This window comes from Equus caballus, chromosome 18, assembly GCF_041296265.1.
Source record: "Equus caballus isolate H_3958 breed thoroughbred chromosome 18, TB-T2T, whole genome shotgun sequence".
Classification (NCBI taxonomy): domain Eukaryota; kingdom Metazoa; phylum Chordata; class Mammalia; order Perissodactyla; family Equidae; genus Equus; species Equus caballus.
Window position 1 is genome coordinate 67,082,189 of NC_091701.1, and position 19,674 is coordinate 67,101,862.

General features: G+C 36.8%; 1 protein-coding gene across 20 annotated transcripts in view; it reads left to right on the forward strand.

Annotated features, from left to right (window-relative positions):
- Positions 1-12,290, forward strand: part of PMS1 (PMS1 homolog 1, mismatch repair system component) — a 96,836-nt gene extending 84,546 nt beyond the window's left edge. For 12 of the 20 annotated variants that reach the window (XM_023622196.2, XM_023622190.2, XM_005601635.4 and 9 more), the window contains 4 exons: positions 424-903; positions 3,782-3,912; positions 8,568-8,728; positions 11,916-12,290. In XM_023622196.2, the coding sequence (XP_023477964.2) occupies positions 424-903; positions 3,782-3,912; positions 8,568-8,728; positions 11,916-12,080 (937 nt within the window). In that variant the 3' untranslated portion in view covers positions 12,081-12,290. The remainder of the gene's footprint in view (positions 1-423; positions 904-3,781; positions 3,913-8,567; positions 8,729-11,915) is intronic. The other 8 variants (XM_023622201.2, XM_070241420.1, XM_070241417.1 and 5 more) reach the window with 1 other exon arrangement.
- The last annotated feature ends 7,384 nt before the right edge of the window (positions 12,291-19,674 follow it).

A 19,674-nucleotide genomic window follows, 5' to 3' on the forward strand; every position in this document is an offset into this window, starting at 1 on the left:
TGGGATTTTCTGGGACTTTCTCCCTCAATTTCCAGTTGTTTTGGAAGCAAGGAGCTCTGTGTTCTGGTGACTAAGGCTAATTTAGAGTGCAGCTTTCTGAGTGAGTTCTTTTCACTACCCCTTAATGCTGGGGACTGCCCTCTGGGTAAAAGATGTATAAATGTGGATCTTTTCTCTTCAAGGATTGAATCCATGCCAATTTCTGCCTGCTGTCGGTTGTTCTTCAGTGCCTATTTCAAATGGTTGATTTCTAAGTTTGTTCAGATTTTATCATAGTTAATATATGGGAAGGTTAGTCCAATACAATCTCCTTTGTCGTTACTGGACCTGGAGTACCAGCTCTTTATTTTTTATAAAATTTACTTCAGATGGTTAATATATTTCTGATTATCACTTCATTAGTTCTGTTTTATCTCTTCATAGATATGAAGAGAAGGCTTCTAAAGACTTGGAGCGATATAATAAGCAAATCAAGAGAGCCATTGAACAGGAGTCACAAACACCAATAAAAGATGGCAGAAAAAAGATAAAACCCACCAGTGCATGGAATTTGGCACAGAAGCACAAATTAAAAACTTCGTTAATTCAGCCAAAACTTGATGAGCTCTTTCAGTCCCAAATTGAAAAAAAAAGGGACCAAAACATTAAAGTAGTTCAGATCCCCTTTTCTATGGAAAACTTACAGAAAAATTTTGAGAAACATAAATTTGACTTAGAAGAAAAGGACGAACTTTGCTTGATCCACAATCTCAAGTTTCCTGATGGGTGGCTAATTACATCCAAAACAGAGGTGATGTTACTAAATCCATATAGAGTGGAAGAAGCCCTGCTGTTTAAAAGACTTCTTGAGAATCATAAACTTCCTGCAGAGCCCCTGGAAAAGCCAATTGTATTAACAGAGAGGTATGGTGAAGTAATATGATTTTTTTATTCTAAAAACATTTATTAATCCATACTAGATTAGAAATTGAAGGTAAAAAGTTGAAAGTATTTCCTAGTAGGGAAAAGTGGTATTTATTTAAAGAAGTCTTTTTAAAACTTGATTTTTAATCTTCAGTGGGATTAACTGCTTTTAGATAAATAATTTTAGAATGTTCTGCATAGCTTCAGCAATTAATAAATATCAAGCTCAATTCTCCTGTACAGTGGTGACTTCCCTATGGTAATTTTGAAGTTAGGTCACCATGACTGTTTCATTGCACACTCTTTAACATTTCAAACATACACCAAAATAGAATTACCCAATGAATGTCCTTATCAACAGTCATCAAGATTTTGCCACTTTTGCTCTATCTGTCCTTTTATGTATACACACACACACACACATTTTCTTTCCTTTGCTAAAGTAGCTTAGAAATTCCCGCCCCTGCATCTTTCAGTATATCCGTCTGAAAGATAGCTATTTTCTTACCTAACCACAATGCCTTTTTCATACATCATACAATAATAATTCCTTGGAATTGTTCCTCATTGTTTCAAAATGTCTTTTTTATAGTTTTAAAATTTTTAAATTTAATTTGTATCTAAACAAGATCCAGCCATTACAGTTAAATCTCTTCTAATGTCACACCATTAACTTATTGTTGATACTGAGTCACTCGTTCACTGGAATGTCCTGTTGTCTTGCTTTGTCTCTGCTTCCTGTGGTGGTGTTCAACTTGTTTTTCCCTCTCCCATATTTAAATGGAAGTTAGCTTAGGAGGATTGAATAAATTTAGATTCTGCCCACCAGTAAGACTCCTTAATAGGTAGTGCTACGTGAACTTAACCACAAGGCCATAGGACTGGCCCAGTCTCTTTCTTTTTTCATTCCTTTTTTTATTTATTTTGAGGAAGATTAGCCCTGAGCTAACATCTGCTGCCAACCTTCTCTTTTTCCTGAGGAAGAGTGGCCCTGAGCTAACACCTGTGCCCATCTTCCTCTACTTTGTATGTGGGGTGCCTGCTGCAGCATGGCTTGACAAGCAGTATGTAGGCCTGCACCCAGGATCTGAACCAGTGAACCCTGGGCTGCCAAAGCAGAACATGTAAACTTAACCACTGTGCCACTGGGCCAGCCCCTGTCTGTCTTTATTTAAAAAAGAGCTAGAGCATATCTGAAATTTTAAATTTGATTGCTTTTTAAATGATATTTGTAAGCTTTCATTTAGATCTCAAAAATCTTTTTGTGCTTGTACAAATTATGAGTTAAAAAATTTTTTGTGTGATGTTCTGTTATTCAAAAACAAATACAGTAAAAACTATTATTTGGGGCCCATACTAGCCTAAAACTAAATCTTTCTTATTTGAACATGGATAGCAGCAAAGCCTATTTCAAAACTTTCACTTTCTTCTGAAATGTGACATCACTGTCACAATTAGTAGTGCAAGTTTTTCAAAACTAAGTCTTGGACAGGATAATTATGGGTTTCACCTGTCTTCTCACCAGAGTTCTAATGCAGGATATGTAGCTTATCTCTGAATGAAGTAATTTAGATATCTACGAAATACAAAGTAAGATCTCAGTAAAATAACAACAATGGCTAATGTTGATTGAGCACTTACTGTATGATAGGAACTTTAGTAAGCCCTTTGCTTTCATGGTCTTATCTTTACAACAACCTTATGAAAGGTAGGTACTATCATTATCCACATTTTATAGATGAGGAAACTGAAATACAGACTGTTAAGTAACTTACCAAGGCTAATACAGCCCATATGTAAGCAGCAGATCCAAGATTCCAATCTAGGCAGTAACAGTAGAGCCTGCATCATTCATTGTTTTACTACATCATCATCATCGTCACCACCACTGGGTCTCAGATTGATTTTCTGAACATTAGTTAGACCAGACAGAGCACATCTAATATATAGCCAAAGCTTTCCTCTCTGCCCTCACAGTAAGTGGGTCCTCAGCCTTTCCAAGGTGATAAGCAGACATCATCTATTCATTTACTTTTTCAAGGAGTACAGGATTGTAATGAAGGAACTGCAGCTTGTCATCCTGTGCTGGAACATAGAACAGTAACTTGCATACCTAAGACAGTACTACCTACCAGATGGTAGACACTCAAATATTCATTGAATATGTGAATGGGGAAATGGTAACCACTCACATGTCAACCTCAAAAGACACCCTGCTGTAGTAACATGTTACGAAGCATCCTGACCAATCCTAAAACCAACATGAAAGGTTAATTTGTGCCCTAGATAATCTTTGCCTACCTCAAAATTTTGTTTAGGGTCTGCACCACTCAGAACCATCTCATATGCCATCTTTGGCAAACATTCTATGCCTGCAGTCAACTGAAGAAAGCTCTCCCAAGCTCTGAAGTACTAAATTGAGGAGTTCCTGGGAGAAAAGATACATGCTTATCTTTTTATTATTGAAGAAACCTTGACTAGCAATTGACAATCACATAGGATAGACCACTTGAGTAACTTGTGTATTATTGTATCTGCTTAAAGGTATAAAATGGCACTATTTATAAATAAAGTTTTCATTTGTATTATATAGAGAGAGCACATTTTTTAATTTCACATTTGGTTTGTAACATTCCAGAAGATAGAAACTGTCTGTTATGTCTATTCTTCCTCCTTTCTGTACACTGTATGTGGTAGGTCTTCTATAAAATATTAACAGAAACGTAAAAAAGTAAAATTGCTCACAGGGCTACTTACACCTTTGTATTTTTGTCACTGATGATAACACTTTTTAAAGGTCCTTTGGATTAAGTTTTTTCCATAAATCCTCTTATTTTACCTACTTAATAAGTTAAAAGGGCCATAATTTCTTTTTCAGTCTTTTTAATGGATCTCATTATTTAGAGATTTTATATAAAATGACAGCAAATGATCAAGGATACAGTGGATCAACTTACCTGTGCGATCCTCGTCTTACAGCAAATGGTTTCAAGATAAAATTGATACCAGGTATGATAATGTGGTTTAATATTTCTTGACTTGGAAAAATAAGTCTTGTTCCAGAGTTACATTTGGATTTCATAATATACAGATATTATGGTATATTTTTGTCTCATCAAAAGTACAATGTCAGTTGTGTAGAAGCAGTCATATTTCAGAAAGGTCACCTGTGCCTGATAAAGCAAGTTTGGCATCTCATGCCTTGAATTTTCATATTCATAACTTAGTCAAGTAGTTTTGTTATAATTTTTGCCATTCTTTGTGACAATATTCAAACTGCCTGCTTTGTTTAACTAAATTATTAAATACTCCTTTAGATGATGAAACAAAAGGATACTGGAATGGCCTAACAACAAAATGGACATCTCCTTTTCTTTTTTAAAAGCATTTACTTGTTTTGCCAATTAGATGTGTAACATCAGCAGTCTTACTGTTTCTAGGGTGGATGATTTGATTTCCATGGCTTTGCTAAAAAGACTGTGATAACACTATTTGCTTAGTATGAAAATTCACTGGGTGGGGAGAAAGAAGTTCCATCTGGCTAGACTTTAGTATTCTTAGCTGGCCCCTTCTCTGTTCTTTCATAATTTCCATACTCAACTACCTTCTGCCCTAGCTTCCTAGGCTGGTCTTCTCCTATTACTTTCCCTTCATCTGGTATCAAGGGGCACAAAGACACCATGAAGAGTGATTCCACTGTCCCCTCTCCTGCCTGTCCCTAAATTTTTTCATGACCAAAATGTAGAAAAACAGTGTTGAAGATTTTCTTTGTTTGTTTATAGTATAATGAAGAGTTCTCTTTTTTGGGGGGGAGAAGATTATCCCTGAGCTAACTACTGCCAATCTTCCTCTTTTTTTTTTTGCTGAGGAAGACTGGCCCTAAGCTAACATCCATGCCCATCTTCCTCTATTTTATACATGGGACGCCTAGCACAGCATGGCTTTTGCCAAGCGGTGCCATGTCCACACCTGGGGATCCGAACCAGCGAACCCCAGGCCGCCGAGAAGTGGAACATGCGAACTTAACCACTGTGCCACTGGGCTGCCCCCTCTTTTTTTTTTAAGTATGCTTTTTGGTGAGGAAGATTGGCCCTGAGCTAACATCTGTTACCAGCCAAACTTTGTTTTCTCCCAAAGCTCCAGTACATAGTTGTATATTCTAGTTGTGGGTCATTCTAATTCTTCTGTGTGGGATGCTGCCACAGCACGTCTTGGTGAGCGTTGCATAGGTCCACACCCAGGATCTGAACTGGTGAACCTGGGGCTGCCGAAGTGGAGCATGCGAACTTAACCACTCAGCCACGGGGCTGGCCCCAAAGATTTTTAAAGGAATGTTTTACTGACACATGAAAAGAAAATAAGTAAAAGCAGTATCCTAAACCATGAAATGTGCAGAAAATGCTGTGGTGTTCCAGACTTTAACTAACTTTACTTGACTTTTGCAGTTTAAGGATATGTACCCTAAACTTCTCACCTTCTACCTCAATCATGGATATTTAGATTTGGAGTGAAGAGAGTCCAAATCCTAACTTTGCCATTTAAAACCAGTGTGTTCTTGGGAAAGTCAGTTGGCCTCAGTGTTTCCTTATCAGTAATAACTTTAGTAATTATTGAATAGTTATTATGTGTGGAGCACTCTTCTAAGTATTAAATGTATTAATTCATTTACTCTTCCTAATAGCCCTATGAAGTAGGTTCTATTACTGTCCCCATTTTATACATGGAAAAATTGAGGCAAAGAGAAGTTAAGTTTGCTTAAGGGTACACAGTTAATGGTAGAACCAGGATTTGAACCCAAGCAATCTGCCTTTAGATTATTATATTGCTTCCCTATTAGAGTTCAACTTCATGAAGCAGTTGTGAGCACTACATAAGATACTTATATAAATCAGTTAGCGTAGCATATAGTACTTAGCGATCATAGGTGTTCAAATATTCTCTTTTCTTGCCGTCCTCCAGCCCCCCTCTCTGACATGAACTGACTTGTAGTCATTTCTTTTAGTCCTCCTAGAAATCTTTCTTCCTTAGGGCCCCTGGCATCTTTTTAATTTGTTTGAAGTGTGAAGCAAGGGGTGTGTGTATGTGTAGCAAAATATTTTTTCTTGATTTAATCTGTATTTCTAATTATGTGGCACTAGTGGCAGGTGCCATTTTTTCATGAAAGATGTTATCACAGCAGTTTGTTTTAAAGGTTAGGATAACTACTCTGTTCCAAGAGCATGTTTATTTTTCAGCCACCCAGTAAGATTCTGTCTGACAGATGCTTTCAGCTCTTAGCTTATAGTGTTTTTTAAGTCCTGTTGAATACTAGGTACTTTGCATGGCACCAAAGATGTAAAAATGAATAAGACAATCATCTACAAACTGACTTGATTTGATTGCAATTTACTTAGATTATCATCAGCATTATTTCTCTTGTCAATAACATCAAGTTAAAAACATTCATGTTTTGGGGCCAGCCCTGTGGCGCAGTGCTTAAATTCGCATGCTCCACTTCTGCAGCCTGGGGTTCGCCAGTTCGGATCCCAGGTGTGGACATGGCACCACTTGGCAAGCCTTGCTGTGGTAGGCGTCCCACATATAAAGTAGAGGAAGATGGGCACGGATGTTAGCTCAGGACCAGTCTGCCTCAGGAAAAGAGGAGGATTGGTGGCAGATGTTAGCTCAGGGCTAATCTTCCTCAAAAAAAAAAAAATTTTTTTTAATTCATGTTTTCTCCACATTTTTTTTTTTTGCCTTTTTTTCCTTCATTAATTTTTAGTTCATTTTTTTTTTTTAATCCCCCCGGCACATAGTTGTATATCTTAGTTGTGGGTCCTTCTAGTTGTGGCATGTGGGATGCCTCCTCACCGTGGCCTGATGAGCAGTGCCATGTCTGCGCCCAGGATCCGAACCAGCAAAACTCTGGGCTGCCGGAGCGGAGCGCTCGAACTTAACCACTCAGCCATGGGGCGGGCCCCATAGGTCATGTTTTCTTAAAGACCATTTCTCTTTCTTTTACTGAGAGTTTTGTTGTATTGGACTAACTTTGGATCAACAGTTTGCTAGTTGTCACAGAACATCTTTGGATAAAGATAAGGCATTTGAAAGAGAGGAAGAATACATCCCTCTGGCTCGAGGGAAAAGATTCTGAATGTGACCCTAAGAACTTGGCTTGTTAATGGGAGTAGCTTTTTGTTCTGCATCAATAAGAATTCCATATTTTAGGAAGTGAAAACTTGTCAAATTATTCGTCACTTACTCATTTGAACTATTTTCCCTCAAAACTGGAAAGCATTTCACAGAATTTTATGGAAAGTTCTTGAAAGTTTATTATTATATGGTTTCAGATATTTCTGAGTTTTCCATATCTGAATTTTGCAAATACAGAGATTAAAATACTGCCCAATTTCCCCATCTGCTGTCAAATACCTTTTGCCCATACCCACAAGTAATTCTCTGAAATATGTATAATTTTCCAGGGCAAATGTAGTTAGCGTTAGACTTTTCAATCTAATCATACTGTAAAAGGTATAGAACCAGCAATAGTGAATTTTATGTTTTTGTTTCCTAGGAAGAACATTAGGATGCCTGCTCTGTTTAGTGTACCATCATTGCATCTGCCAGCCAGGTCAAGGAACTAGTGTGTAATTGGAAACAGGTTAGGGATAGGATCATTGACATCTCAAGGTCTGAAATTCAAGCTACCTCGCTCCTCTCTTTAAATTCATCCATTGATAGCTATCACTTATCCAACATTGGTCTGTCTCATTCTCTTTACTCCTAGGTAACATTGTGTGGACTTCAATATTAAGAACACTGTTACACAGATTTAATCAAAGAAGACAAATCTCTGCTGTTTTCCAAAATCATAAAATACATTCTAAAGCCAAATTTGATGCTTGAGAATGTATGCTGTTATCGGTATCTTACCCCATTATATATCCAGACATGTAGCTAGTTTTTAGTTTTATTTTTAATCATTGTTAGTTACGGTAGTTTAAATAATACATAATATATCAATTTTAAACATTATTCTAGTAAAATATTTTGAATAAACATTATATTTCATTTCCTCAAATTAGTAATACATTAAGTTACTATCGTGGTAGTCATTTTGCAGTGTATGTGCATCAGATCAACACTTTGTACACCTTAAACTTACACAGTATTATATATCAATTATATCTCAATAAAGCTGGAAAAAAATAAGTAGTTACTATGTGAGGATTTTTATAATTTGTTAAATTAAAATAATCATAGAAATAATTCAGGGTTTTAGGTTAGATGTTAAACCAGTAGGATCGAATTTGTACAGCAGCAATTGTTAAAACACTTAAACTAGTTTTATTTTAATAAATATCATGGGATTCCATTTTCTTTCCAAAGTAAGAACTGTTCTAAACAAATGTAGAGAACAGAACAGCAATAACTGAGATTAAATTAAATGATATAAAGCGCATGTGGTGTCTGTGAGCACTTATGACTTAATGTGAATGTGAAGTCCTATGGGAAATTACTATTCTCTAACTAAGGAACAAAAGTTTGTCCTGACTATATTAAATTCTAATGAAAGTTCACTAAATGTTTTAACAGTGATTTTGTTTTTAATAGACATTTTCTGGAATATAATTCAAACAAAACTAACTGTATCTATATGTGGTTTTATTATTTTTTTCTTTTAGGAGTTTCTATTGCAGAAAACTACTTGGAAATAGAAGGAATGGCTAATTGTCTCCCATTCTATGGAGTGATGGATTTAAAAGAAATTCTTAATGCTATATTAAACAAAAATGCCAAGGAAGTTTATGAATGTAGACCTCGCAAAGTGATAAGTTATTTAGAGGTATGCATTATTAGATTATGTAGGTTGGCTAGGTTTTGAGCTACTTAACTGTTCTTTAATAAAATAGTTAACCACTTCAAAATAATAAAATTTCTATAAGGTTTATTATGTTTGCAAGAGGAAATACTATTAAAAAAGAAAAACCCGTTAAAAGTTTTACATCATAGACTGGTTGTGATAAACACTATCACAGATCCTTACTATAACATTATTTCTTGAGTATATTGAGGACGAGCCTTATACATGAGATACTTTGTAGTGAAGTTCTTTTGTTTTTTTTTTTAAGAAGGATTCAAAATTGCTCTACCTTTTTATCAAATCCTTGTCTAAAAAAACTGTAATGTGATTGTAAGCCTTGATTCTTCAAGAGCAAAAGAGGGGGAGGAAAGTAAAAGATGTAGATTATTGAATAAATAGAAATTTTAGCTTTCTAGCAGTATCTGCCACAAATGAGAAATGTAACAGTGGGTTAAAAAAATAAATTCAAAACTAATAGAGGATGGAGGAAGATTGCAAACTTTTAAATGTCCAAGTATAGGATAATGGTGGGAAAACAACAGTAATTGTCTCTATATTTGAGGTTCTGTCCTTCAAGGTTGACTGGTATTATTTTGAAAACAAACTTGAACTTTAATGAAGTTTATTTCCTCCCTTTGAAAAAAATGAGCCATTTTTCTTTAGACTATAATTGTGGCACGCCCACTACATTCTGAGGATCAGACTTCCTCAACAGGGAAAGTCTACTTTTTACCCTTTCTGAAGATAGTATTCAGCACCATTCTGTGAGTCCTTGAAGAGCTTTGTCTTGTGGAACTTCCCAGCCTATTGTGGGGGGGGCAATTCAACACTGATAGTTTTTAGGGACTTCAAAGGAATCTTTTCTTGTGAAAGAGCTAGTATAAACTTAAAGGTTGAGTGAGTGGTGGGTAGTGTTTTGTGTATTGAAGAACCATGTAGGAAGAAATCAGATTTCAGAAATAACAGAGAAAAAAGTGGTTGGGATTAGATAGAAATATTTTTACTGATAATATGCCTCTCATTACATTAAGGCAGTAGTGGATATGATTAAGGAAGATAGTCTAGGAAAAAAGAACTTCTATCAGAACCACAGGAATGCTTCCATTTAATGTCGAAGTGAATAAGATGAACCAGAGATAAAGATAGAGTAAAAGAAGAACCAAGAGAGAGGTGGATGTAAAAGTCAGAGGAGGAAAGAAATTTAAAAATAAGTAGTATCATGTCCTCTATAGGGTAATAGTTGCTAGAAGACCATCAGATGTGGCTGCTAGATGGCAGTAATAACCTTGAAAAGAGCTGTAATGGAAAAGTAGAAAAGATGAAGACATTTGCCAGTGGTCAGAGAGCGGAAAAGTGTAGGCAGCAAGTCACCTGGTGGTGAAAGGGGGAAAAGAGATTAGCATGTTTGTATTGAATTTGGTGGAAAAGATTGACAATAAATGATTGGAGAACAGATGTTCCAAAAGAGGCAAGAAGGAAAATGGGATAATGATACAAGCTTTAGAAAAGGGAAACCATTCTTTCAATCAAGAGTAGAAGAGAATAGGGAAAGTAAAAGTAAAAATATTTTGAGGTAAACTTGAGAGAAGTCATGTATGATACATGTGGTAAGGGAGTAGGAGAGGTTATCTGCTAAAGGGAAGAGGCTGAGGAGGCAGTGGCAAATTGAGTATAGTGGAAAAGTTCTGAAAATAAGAGCTGTAGGTCCTGTAAGAGAAGGTTGACTATAGAAGAATAAGATGTTCAAATGGCCTTAAGGACTCATAAGACCTAACACTGGTATTGGATCCAGCCAGAACATTTTTGTAATTCTCCAAAACTGAGCTTGGTAGAATTTATCCAAGGGTAAGATTAGCAAGACAGATATGGAGGAAGAACAAGAAGGTGCGTGAGAATATTTGAACACATAATACACGCAAGAAACTGTATTAGCTCCCAGAGGGATATAAAGGTGAATTGGATTCTAGTACCAATCTGCCCTTAGATTCTAGTGGGAATCTAAGAGGAATGCAGGAAGCTAGAAATAGTATCCTTAATGTCTCACTCACTATTCCTACCTTAGGTAGGGGAAGATGACAGAAGGGTACTGGTGGGCCAGGAGAATAAGGAGAGAGAGGAGATTAAAGGTCAAAGTGAAGAATAAGAATAGATTTAGTTAGAATAAAGAAGTAGGATGGTTGGAAAGAGAATGGGAGGGGGGTGTGGTTACAGAGAATAATGTTAGGATTCAAGATCTTTAAAGTACAGTTCTTTTAAAATATCCTAAAAGAAGCCAGCTTTGCTAATACTATTTTACTCCCAAACTCTGTCTTCCCCATCTCAGAAAACAGCATTACCATACCAAAAATGTGGATGTTATCCTTGATTCTGTGTCCCTCGTAACCAGTCTATCAGCAAGTTTTGACTCATGTCAGGAGTCTTATATCTCCCCCCATCTCCACTACTATTGGCCAAGTCAAAAACTCTCAACTAGGACTGCAGTGATGGCCTGCAAGACTCCCTGCTTCTCTTCTTGACCTGCCTCAAACCATACTTCACTCGGCAGCCAGATTGATTCTTTTACAATGTGAAACAGATGTCAGGGTCTCCCTTAAAAACCCTCTGGTTACTTCCTGTGCATTCAGATTAAACTTCAAATTGCTCCCTCTGTCCTAAAGGGTGATATGACCCCTGCCTAATTCTCTTTGTTGTTCCTCTCCCCTTTAGTGACTGTGCTGCACCCACACTGACCATTTGATTCCTTACATTCCCTCTGCCTGAAATGCTTTTGTTTCCCCATGATCTTTGCATCATGGTGCCTTATTTAAATGGAAACTTAAATGTCACCTCAAGGGAGCTTTTCCTAACCACACAATCACTCTCTAGCATGTTGTCCAGTTTAATTTTGTGCATTATTAGTCACTGAAATTTTCTTTGTCTTTTTATCTGTTTTCTGTTTCTCTGTACTAGAATGTAAATTTCACAAGAACAAGGATCTTGTTTATCTTGTTCTCCCCTGTATTCCTGGAACCTACAGTAGTGACTAGCACCATAATTGGTGCTTAATATTTGTTGAGTGAGTGACTAATAAAAAGAATGTAATCAATTTTCTGTCTTACTTCTTGCCAAGAATAACATGTTTTCTGCTTCAAGATATATCATGGTAAAATGTATGGCTTTCTCTTCACAGGGAGAAGCGGTGCGTCTATCTAGACAGTTACCCATGTACTTATCAAAAGAGGATGTCCAAGACATTATCTACAGAATGAAGCACCAATTTGGAAATGAAATTAAAGGGTGTGTTCATGGTCGCCCATTTTTTCATCATTTAACCCATCTTCCAGAAGCTACATGATTAAATATGTTTAAGAAAATTTGTTATTATTGAAATTGATTTGGTCATAAAATAATGAGTCAGTTTTTAAGCCATCTTTGTACTATCATGTGTTCAATGGTTATTTTATAAGTGAGGATTCACTGGCTTGTTTGTATATTGAAAACAATTTCAAAAGCTGTAGAAAACTTAAATAAACTAATATAGACTAATAATTCATTTCATTCTCAACAACTAGCCATTGTAATAATTATTGGTTGTAAATTCCAAATTGGAAAATACCTAGTATTCTTGGGTGGTTGATTTAATAGGTGCTATGGACTGAATTGTGTCCCCAAAATGCATATGTTGAAGTCCTAACCCCTAATATGATGGTATTTGGAAATAGGGCTTTTGGAGAGGTAATTAGGTTTAGATAAAGTCATGAGGGTGGGGCCCTCATGGTGGGATTAGTGCTCTTACAAGAAGAGACACCAGAGAGTTTGCTTTATTCTCTCCTTTTCTCCTGCTACCCACCATATGAGGATACAAGAAGGCGACCCTCTATAATCCAGGAACAGAGCTCTCACCAGAAACCAGCTGTGCTGACACTTTGATCTTTGACTTCTAGCTTCCAGTATGAGAGAGTTAATGTCTGTTGTGCATTTAAGCCACCAGTCTATAGTATTTTGTTAATAGCAGCCGGAGCTGACTGATACACTGGGTCAGTCCTGTGCAGGAAGAAATCACACAGACCCAGCTGGCGTATGTGACGTAAGTTGTCGTTCTTGTTTAAAGTAGGATGGAGAAACACAGAGTGGGAGAAAGAGAAAATGAAGTTCAGAGGAAGAAGAAAGAGCATAGCTTTGAAAATCCTGCCATTTATGTCTATTTTGGGGGTATGGTTTAGAAGTTGCTGTTGTTGTTGAAATTATTGGGCTTTTAGCTCAAAATTTGTCAGAGAACATGGCAAGATCCAGATTTTTAACAGGAAATTTAGGTTAAGATTATTTGTTGTGCATGTGTCCTTTCAAAAACCAGGTCCCACAGTGCACCAAAATACTTAATTTACAATTAGTTGAAACATGATTTTAATGAATATCTTTGTTGTATAAAGTAAAATGTGTTATAATGGATACAAAGTCTCCACACTGACACCATTTCCCTTAATTCTCAAGGAGAATTTCTTAATTCTTAAGACCCGTGCGTTAAGAGGTACAAACTGTGATACCTGAAATTCTGCCTGTAGCCAGGCTTTTTCTCCTGCCAACATTGTCCGTTTCCCATAACCCAAATACTATTTGTTTCCATTATCCCCTTTAAAAATTTGGAGCCCCTCTCTAGGATGCCTTTCTAGGAGTAATGCCTTTTAATTTACTGGGTAAACTGAGGAAAGAGAAGCTCACAGAGTTATCCAGATTGATGAAATTTGCATCATGTTTGTACCAGCCCTAAGCAAAATTTTAGACTCATTTTCTAGCTGAGTCTATTGTTGTAGTAGGTCGTACAACGCCTTCTTAAACTTATTTAGCTTTTTCTTTCCAGTCCTGGATTCTGCCAAATTGTAGTAATGATGGCGGGATTTACCACTTATTTGCTAGATACACTACGCACCTACCTTGTACGATCTCATTTAATCTTCACAACAAATTTAGGATCGTAAGTACTATTGCGACTCTAATCCCAGAGCTCGTGTTCTTTACCACTGTTGTACTGCCTGCCTTGAGAAATAGGCCCTAAAGGTCATTAGAGTCAACGTAATTATTGGGGGGAAAAAGAAAAGCATAAAACACTCCCTCACTCCACTCTAAGGAATGCCAGATCAACTTCCGGCTGCCACATTTTCTAGTGGAGTCTGGTGGGCGGGTCAGGGATGGTTCCGTTGAGGCCCCGCCTCCTGGCTCCTGAGGAAGCCGCGAGGCCCTGCCCCTGACCCAGGCCGCTCTCTCACTCCCCACAAGCCTTTGCGGCAGTGGCGGCACCACAGAACAAAATGGCTGCAGCGGCCGGCAGCTACGGCGAGACCCTGGCTCATGGAATGGAGGTAACGGCCGCTGGAGTTTCGGATGCTGGTGCTGGGGGTTAAGGGCGAGACAAGGAGATCTGGAGGGAGAGGAAAGACTCTCCCTCAACTTACCCGTTTTTCTCACTCCACTGGAGCCTGGCTGAGGGGAGAGAGAGAGGATTGAAGGTGTGAATCTCCGGAAGTACTCCTGAGGCCCTAGAGCCCTGCTCGGGATCCCAGCCTCGGCCGTAGCACAGGGGTGACACCCAAGCCATATGGAGGTGAAGCCTATAGACCCCTCTTGGATGCACCTTTTGCCTTGAGGCCAGCTGTGCGTGATCCAGCGATGCTTACAAGGTTTCAGATATTTAACGTACTGAAAAATGTTAGGCTTGAAGTCAGATGGAAAGATTTTTGTTGTTTTCGTTGGCTATTTGATCATCTGTGATCTTATCCTGATTTTGTAGCTCAAGAATTGCAGTCCATCCCACCACTGGTTGGGGGCCATGCTGTGGCAGCAACCCACATACAAGATAGAGGAACATTGGCACAGATATTAGCTCGGGGAAAATCTTCAGCTAAAAGAGGAAGATTAGCAACAGCTCAGGGTGACTTCCTCAGCAAAAAAAAAAAAGTTCCCTTAACATTCTCAAGTCCATTTCTTTTAGCACATACTTTTTCATCTCTGCAATAAAGATGTTGAACTTGACCCCCAAGTGCACAGTCACTTCTAACATTCTGTAATTTTGTTTCTTCCTATTTTTCTTTCAATATTCATTAGCAGGACCTGGAATGACCTCTTTTTAGTTAATTATCACTGCATTGCTATTGCCCGTACTTAAATGCCTCTGAACTAGCCCACTTTATCCATAAAATCTTTTCAACTTAATCAGTGGGAGGGAAAGTAGATTTATTCCATCCTACTCAAATTGGACTTAAAGTCATTATAACAAGCTCCCCCATCTCTGTTTTAGTTGTATGTGTTCGTCTGTTGAGTGTCACACTCAGTGCTGAAAACAGAATACAGAGAGACTTTCCTTGCCCTCTAGAGGAGAGAAATTATTGCAATGTAATATGGTAAGTGTTAAGAGGATATGTAGTAGGTACTATGGAAGCATGGAGGGGCACCCACTCCCCACTTGGAGAAACCTATGGAAGAAACTAGTAAAATAGTGAGTCTTAAGATTGAAAAGGAATTATCTGGGAGAAAAAAGAAAAGAAAGGTATTTCAGGCAAGGGGAACAGCATGTGCCAGTGCACTGGTGAGTGCAAGGAATTCTGCATCACTGGATCTTGAGGAGTAAATGGAGATTGCGTTAGAATGTTAGCCAGTACCTTGATTATAAAGGGTCTCATTAGCCTCTAGGGTTTTGGGCAGTTTTATCCTATGGACAGTGAGAAGCCATTAACATTTTTAAGCAGGAAGATACATAATAAGGTTCAGAACACTTTAGCAGAATTAAAAGCAGATAGAGCAAGTTAGCAGGCTACTTGAGAACTGGGACAATGTGAGTGATCCAAATAAAAAGAGGTAAAGGCTCGATGGTAACAAATAAGAGTCTGTTTGACAATTTTTGAGGCCCTCGATACATAGCCGTGTGGAGATTTTCAGTGTAGATTCTGTGGGGTGATGCCATTATAGAATTAAAGTAGAAAAGAGGTTTCTCTCCATTTGGCAAATTCATGGTGATAACATTACTGGAAGAGTGGAGGGTCATTTGCCTTTCCTTTCTACACAAAGAAATTGGTACTATTTCAGCTAATCCTTTTGAGTTCCTTACAGACTAGGAAAATCAATATCTTTAAAAAAAATTATTAAGTCATGTTTAAATTTTAATCTAGGCTTGTATCTGGGGCCTTTTGGAAACCAACCTAAAGTTTCTAGTTGTTCCTTAAATGAAATCGTTTTATTTATAAAGACTTAAATATTTAAATATAATTTTCTAGATGACATTTACATCCAGATCTTTAGAAAGACAAGGTAATGGCTGGCAGATTTAAAATTATTTTTAATGTTGAACTTGTTTGGTTTTTAAGAACTTTCTCAGGCATTTTAATTATGTTTTGTAATTTAGATCATAGAAATGAATGGCAAGTTAAGAAGAAACAGGCAAGAAATTGTGAATGGATTGAACATATTTTTGGAAGAAAATGGTATGTTTTCTAAAGTTCATTTTATTTCTTTAAAAAGAGCATTTTTGTTTTAAAATTTGCTTTCATTTTATCTAAAGATGTTAAATTACAGCAAGTTAACTTGCAAGACAGTGATGCTCTTCTACCCAAAAATATATTCTAAGAAATTCACTAATAATAATAGCAAAAAATTTTTCCATGTGTCTCTACATATAAATAGCTAAACGTATGTAAGGTCATTATCTATTTTGAAGTTCTTTGTACTTTTTTTTTGGTCTTTTCCCCTTAGCTTCCCTAGTCATATGAAAAAACTTACAGATCAAACATTTTCCCATATACACAGTGATAATTCTTGATGTCCCAGATACAAATGATTTCCCCTCCACACATGCAGTTTCTAATTTATCAAAGATTTTGTAGGAGCAATCAAGTTTTCTACTTAAAACCAAAATAAAATGTGCAGTCCTTCTCTGCCCACAAAGTTGGAAGAAGAGTACTTCATGTTTTCTAGGTTTCTTCAGATGACAGGTTTGAAGATACTCTGAATATACTAGTATATGACTAAGGCCTAAATTAGCACTTCTCAAACTTTAATATGCATATGAGTCTCCTGGGCGTCATGTTAAAATACATTTCTGATTCAGTAGGTCTGGGGTAGGGTCTGACATTCTGCGTTTTTGACAAGTTCCCAGGTAATGCTGATGCTCTTGGTTCAGGAACCACACTTGGGTTAACAAGAGTGCACATAATCCTTTGGCCAAATACTAGGTTTTTGAAGTGGAATACAGGTATATTTTTAATCCAAATATATACTGAAAATAAAATAATCAGAATTATGAGTGTGTTTATGGCTCTCTATTCTTGCTGGGAAGTCAGATTTGGGTTTTGTTATGGGACATCATTCTTTATCTAAGAAGTTGGATTTATATATTCTCAACAATGTTACTGAGGTAGCTGGCTCCAAAATGGCCACCATCAATTCTTATTTTCTTGTACACACAAGCCATTCCCCAATCAAGAGGTGGAGTCTATTCCTCTACTTCCTTGAATCTGGGCTAGTTTATGGTTACTTTGACCATTAGATTATAACAGAAACAATGGCTATATGCCTTCCAAGGTGAAGTCATAGAAGACTTGCAGCTTTCATCCTGGCTCTCTTGAAAGAGTTTCTCTAGGGAAGTCAGTCACATCATAAGAAGTAGATCTACCCTAAGTCTGCCATTCTATAAATACAAGCTAGCCAAGTGAAGAGGCCATATGGAGAAAGAGATGCTTCACTGCTTGGTTCCCAGTTGTTCAGCCATCCTAGCTCAGGTGCCAGTTTGTAAAGAAACAATAAATTTTTGTATGTTGACTTTTTATCCTATAACTTTACTGAATTTGTTTATTAGTTCTAACAGTTTTTTGATGGAGTCTTTAGGGGTTTCTATTTATAATATCATGTCATCTGCAAATAGTAACAGTTTTACTTCTTCCTTTCCAATTTGGATGCATTTTATTTCTTTTTTCTTGCCTAATTTCTCTGGCTAGGACTTCCAGTACTGTATTGAATAAAAGTGACAAGAATGAGCATTGAATTGAGCAAGAATGAGCAAGGATATTTTCCTCACCTTAGAGGAAAAGCTTTCAGCTTTTCACCATCATATTGATGTTAGCTATGGGCTTGAGGTATATGACCTTTATTATATAATAGTTGAGGTACATTCCCTCTATACCTGCTTTGTTCAGAGTTTTTATCATAAATGGATGTTGAATTTTGTCAAATGTTTTTTCCACATCTATTGAGGTGATGATATGATTTTTATCCTTCATTTTGTTAATGTGCTGTATCACATTGACTTATTTGTGAGTGTCAAACCATCCCTTTATCCCTGGAATAAATCGCATTTGATTATAGTGTATGATGCTTTTAATATATTGTGGAATTTGGTTTGCTAATATTTTCTTGAGGATTTTTGCATCTGTGTTCATCAGGAATATTGGCCTATGGTTTTCTTGTGGCATCTTTGTCTAATTTTGGTATCCGGGTAATCCTGGCCTGGTAAATGTGTTTGGAAGAGTTCCCACCTTCTTCTCTATTTGGAAGGATTTGAGGACAATTGGTATTAGTTTAAATGTTTGGTAGAATTCACCAGGAAAGCTGTTTGGATCTGCACTTTTGTTTTTTGGGGAGGTTTTTGATTACTGATTCAATCTCCTTGCTAGTAATCAATCTGTTCAGATATTCTGTTTCATTATGATTCAGGCTTGATAGATTGTGTGTTTCCAGGAATTTGTCCATTTCTTCTATATCTTCCAATTTGTTGGCTTATAATTGTTCATGGTAGTCTCTATGATACCTTGTATTTCTGTGGTATCACTTGTAACATCTCCTCTTTCGTTTCTGATTTTGAGTTCTCTCTTTTTCTTTGTGAGTCTCCCTAAAGGTTTGCCAATTTTTTTATCTTCTCAAGAACAAGCTCCTATTTTCATTGATTTTTTCTATTGTCTTTTTAGTCTCTATTTCATTTATTTCTGGTCCAATCTTTGTTATATCCTTCCTTCTACTAACTTTGGTCTTTTTTCTTCTTTTTCTAGTTCCATGAAGTGTAAAGTTAGATTGTTTATTTGAGACTTATTTCCTGAGGTAGGCATTCATCACTATGAACTTCCCTCTTAGAACTGCTTTTGCTGCATCCTGTAGATTTTGGTACATTACAATTTCCATTTTTGTTTGTCTCAAGGTATTTTTTTTATTTCTTTTTTGACTCATTGGTTATTCAGTAGCATGTTGTTTGATCTCCACATATTTGTGAATTTTCCAGTTTTCTTCATGTAATTAATTTCTAATTTCATACCACTGTGGTTGGAAAAGGTGCTTGATATGATTTCAGTCCTCCTAAATTTATTAAGACTTGTTTTGTGGCCTAACATGTGATCTGTCTTGGAAAATGTTCCATGTACACTTGAGAAGAATGTGCATTTTGTTGCTTTTGGGTGGAATGTTCTGTAAATATCTGTTGAGTCCATCTGGTCTAACATGTTGCTTAAGGCCAATGTTTGCTTATTGATTTTCTGTCTGGATGATCTATCCATTGGTGTATGTGGGATATTAAAGTCCACTACTATTATTGTATTTGCCGTCTATTTCTCCCTTTAGGTCTGCTAATATTTGCTTTATATATTTAGGTGCTCCTATGCTGGGTGCATAAATATTTACAAATGTTATATGTCTTGTTGGATTGACCCCTTTATCATTATGTAATGCCCTTCTTTCTCTCTTATTACAGTGTTTGTTTTAAAGTCTGTTTTGTCTGATATAAGTATAGCTACTCCAGCTTTCTTTTGGTTTCCATTTCCATGGAATAACTTTTTTTATCCCTTCACTTTCAGTCTGTGTGTGTCCTCACATCTAAAGTGTGTCTCTTATAGGCAGCATATAAATAGGTCTTGTTTTTTTATCCATTCAGCCACTCTATGTCTTTTCATTAGAGAATTTAGTCCATTTACATTTGAAGT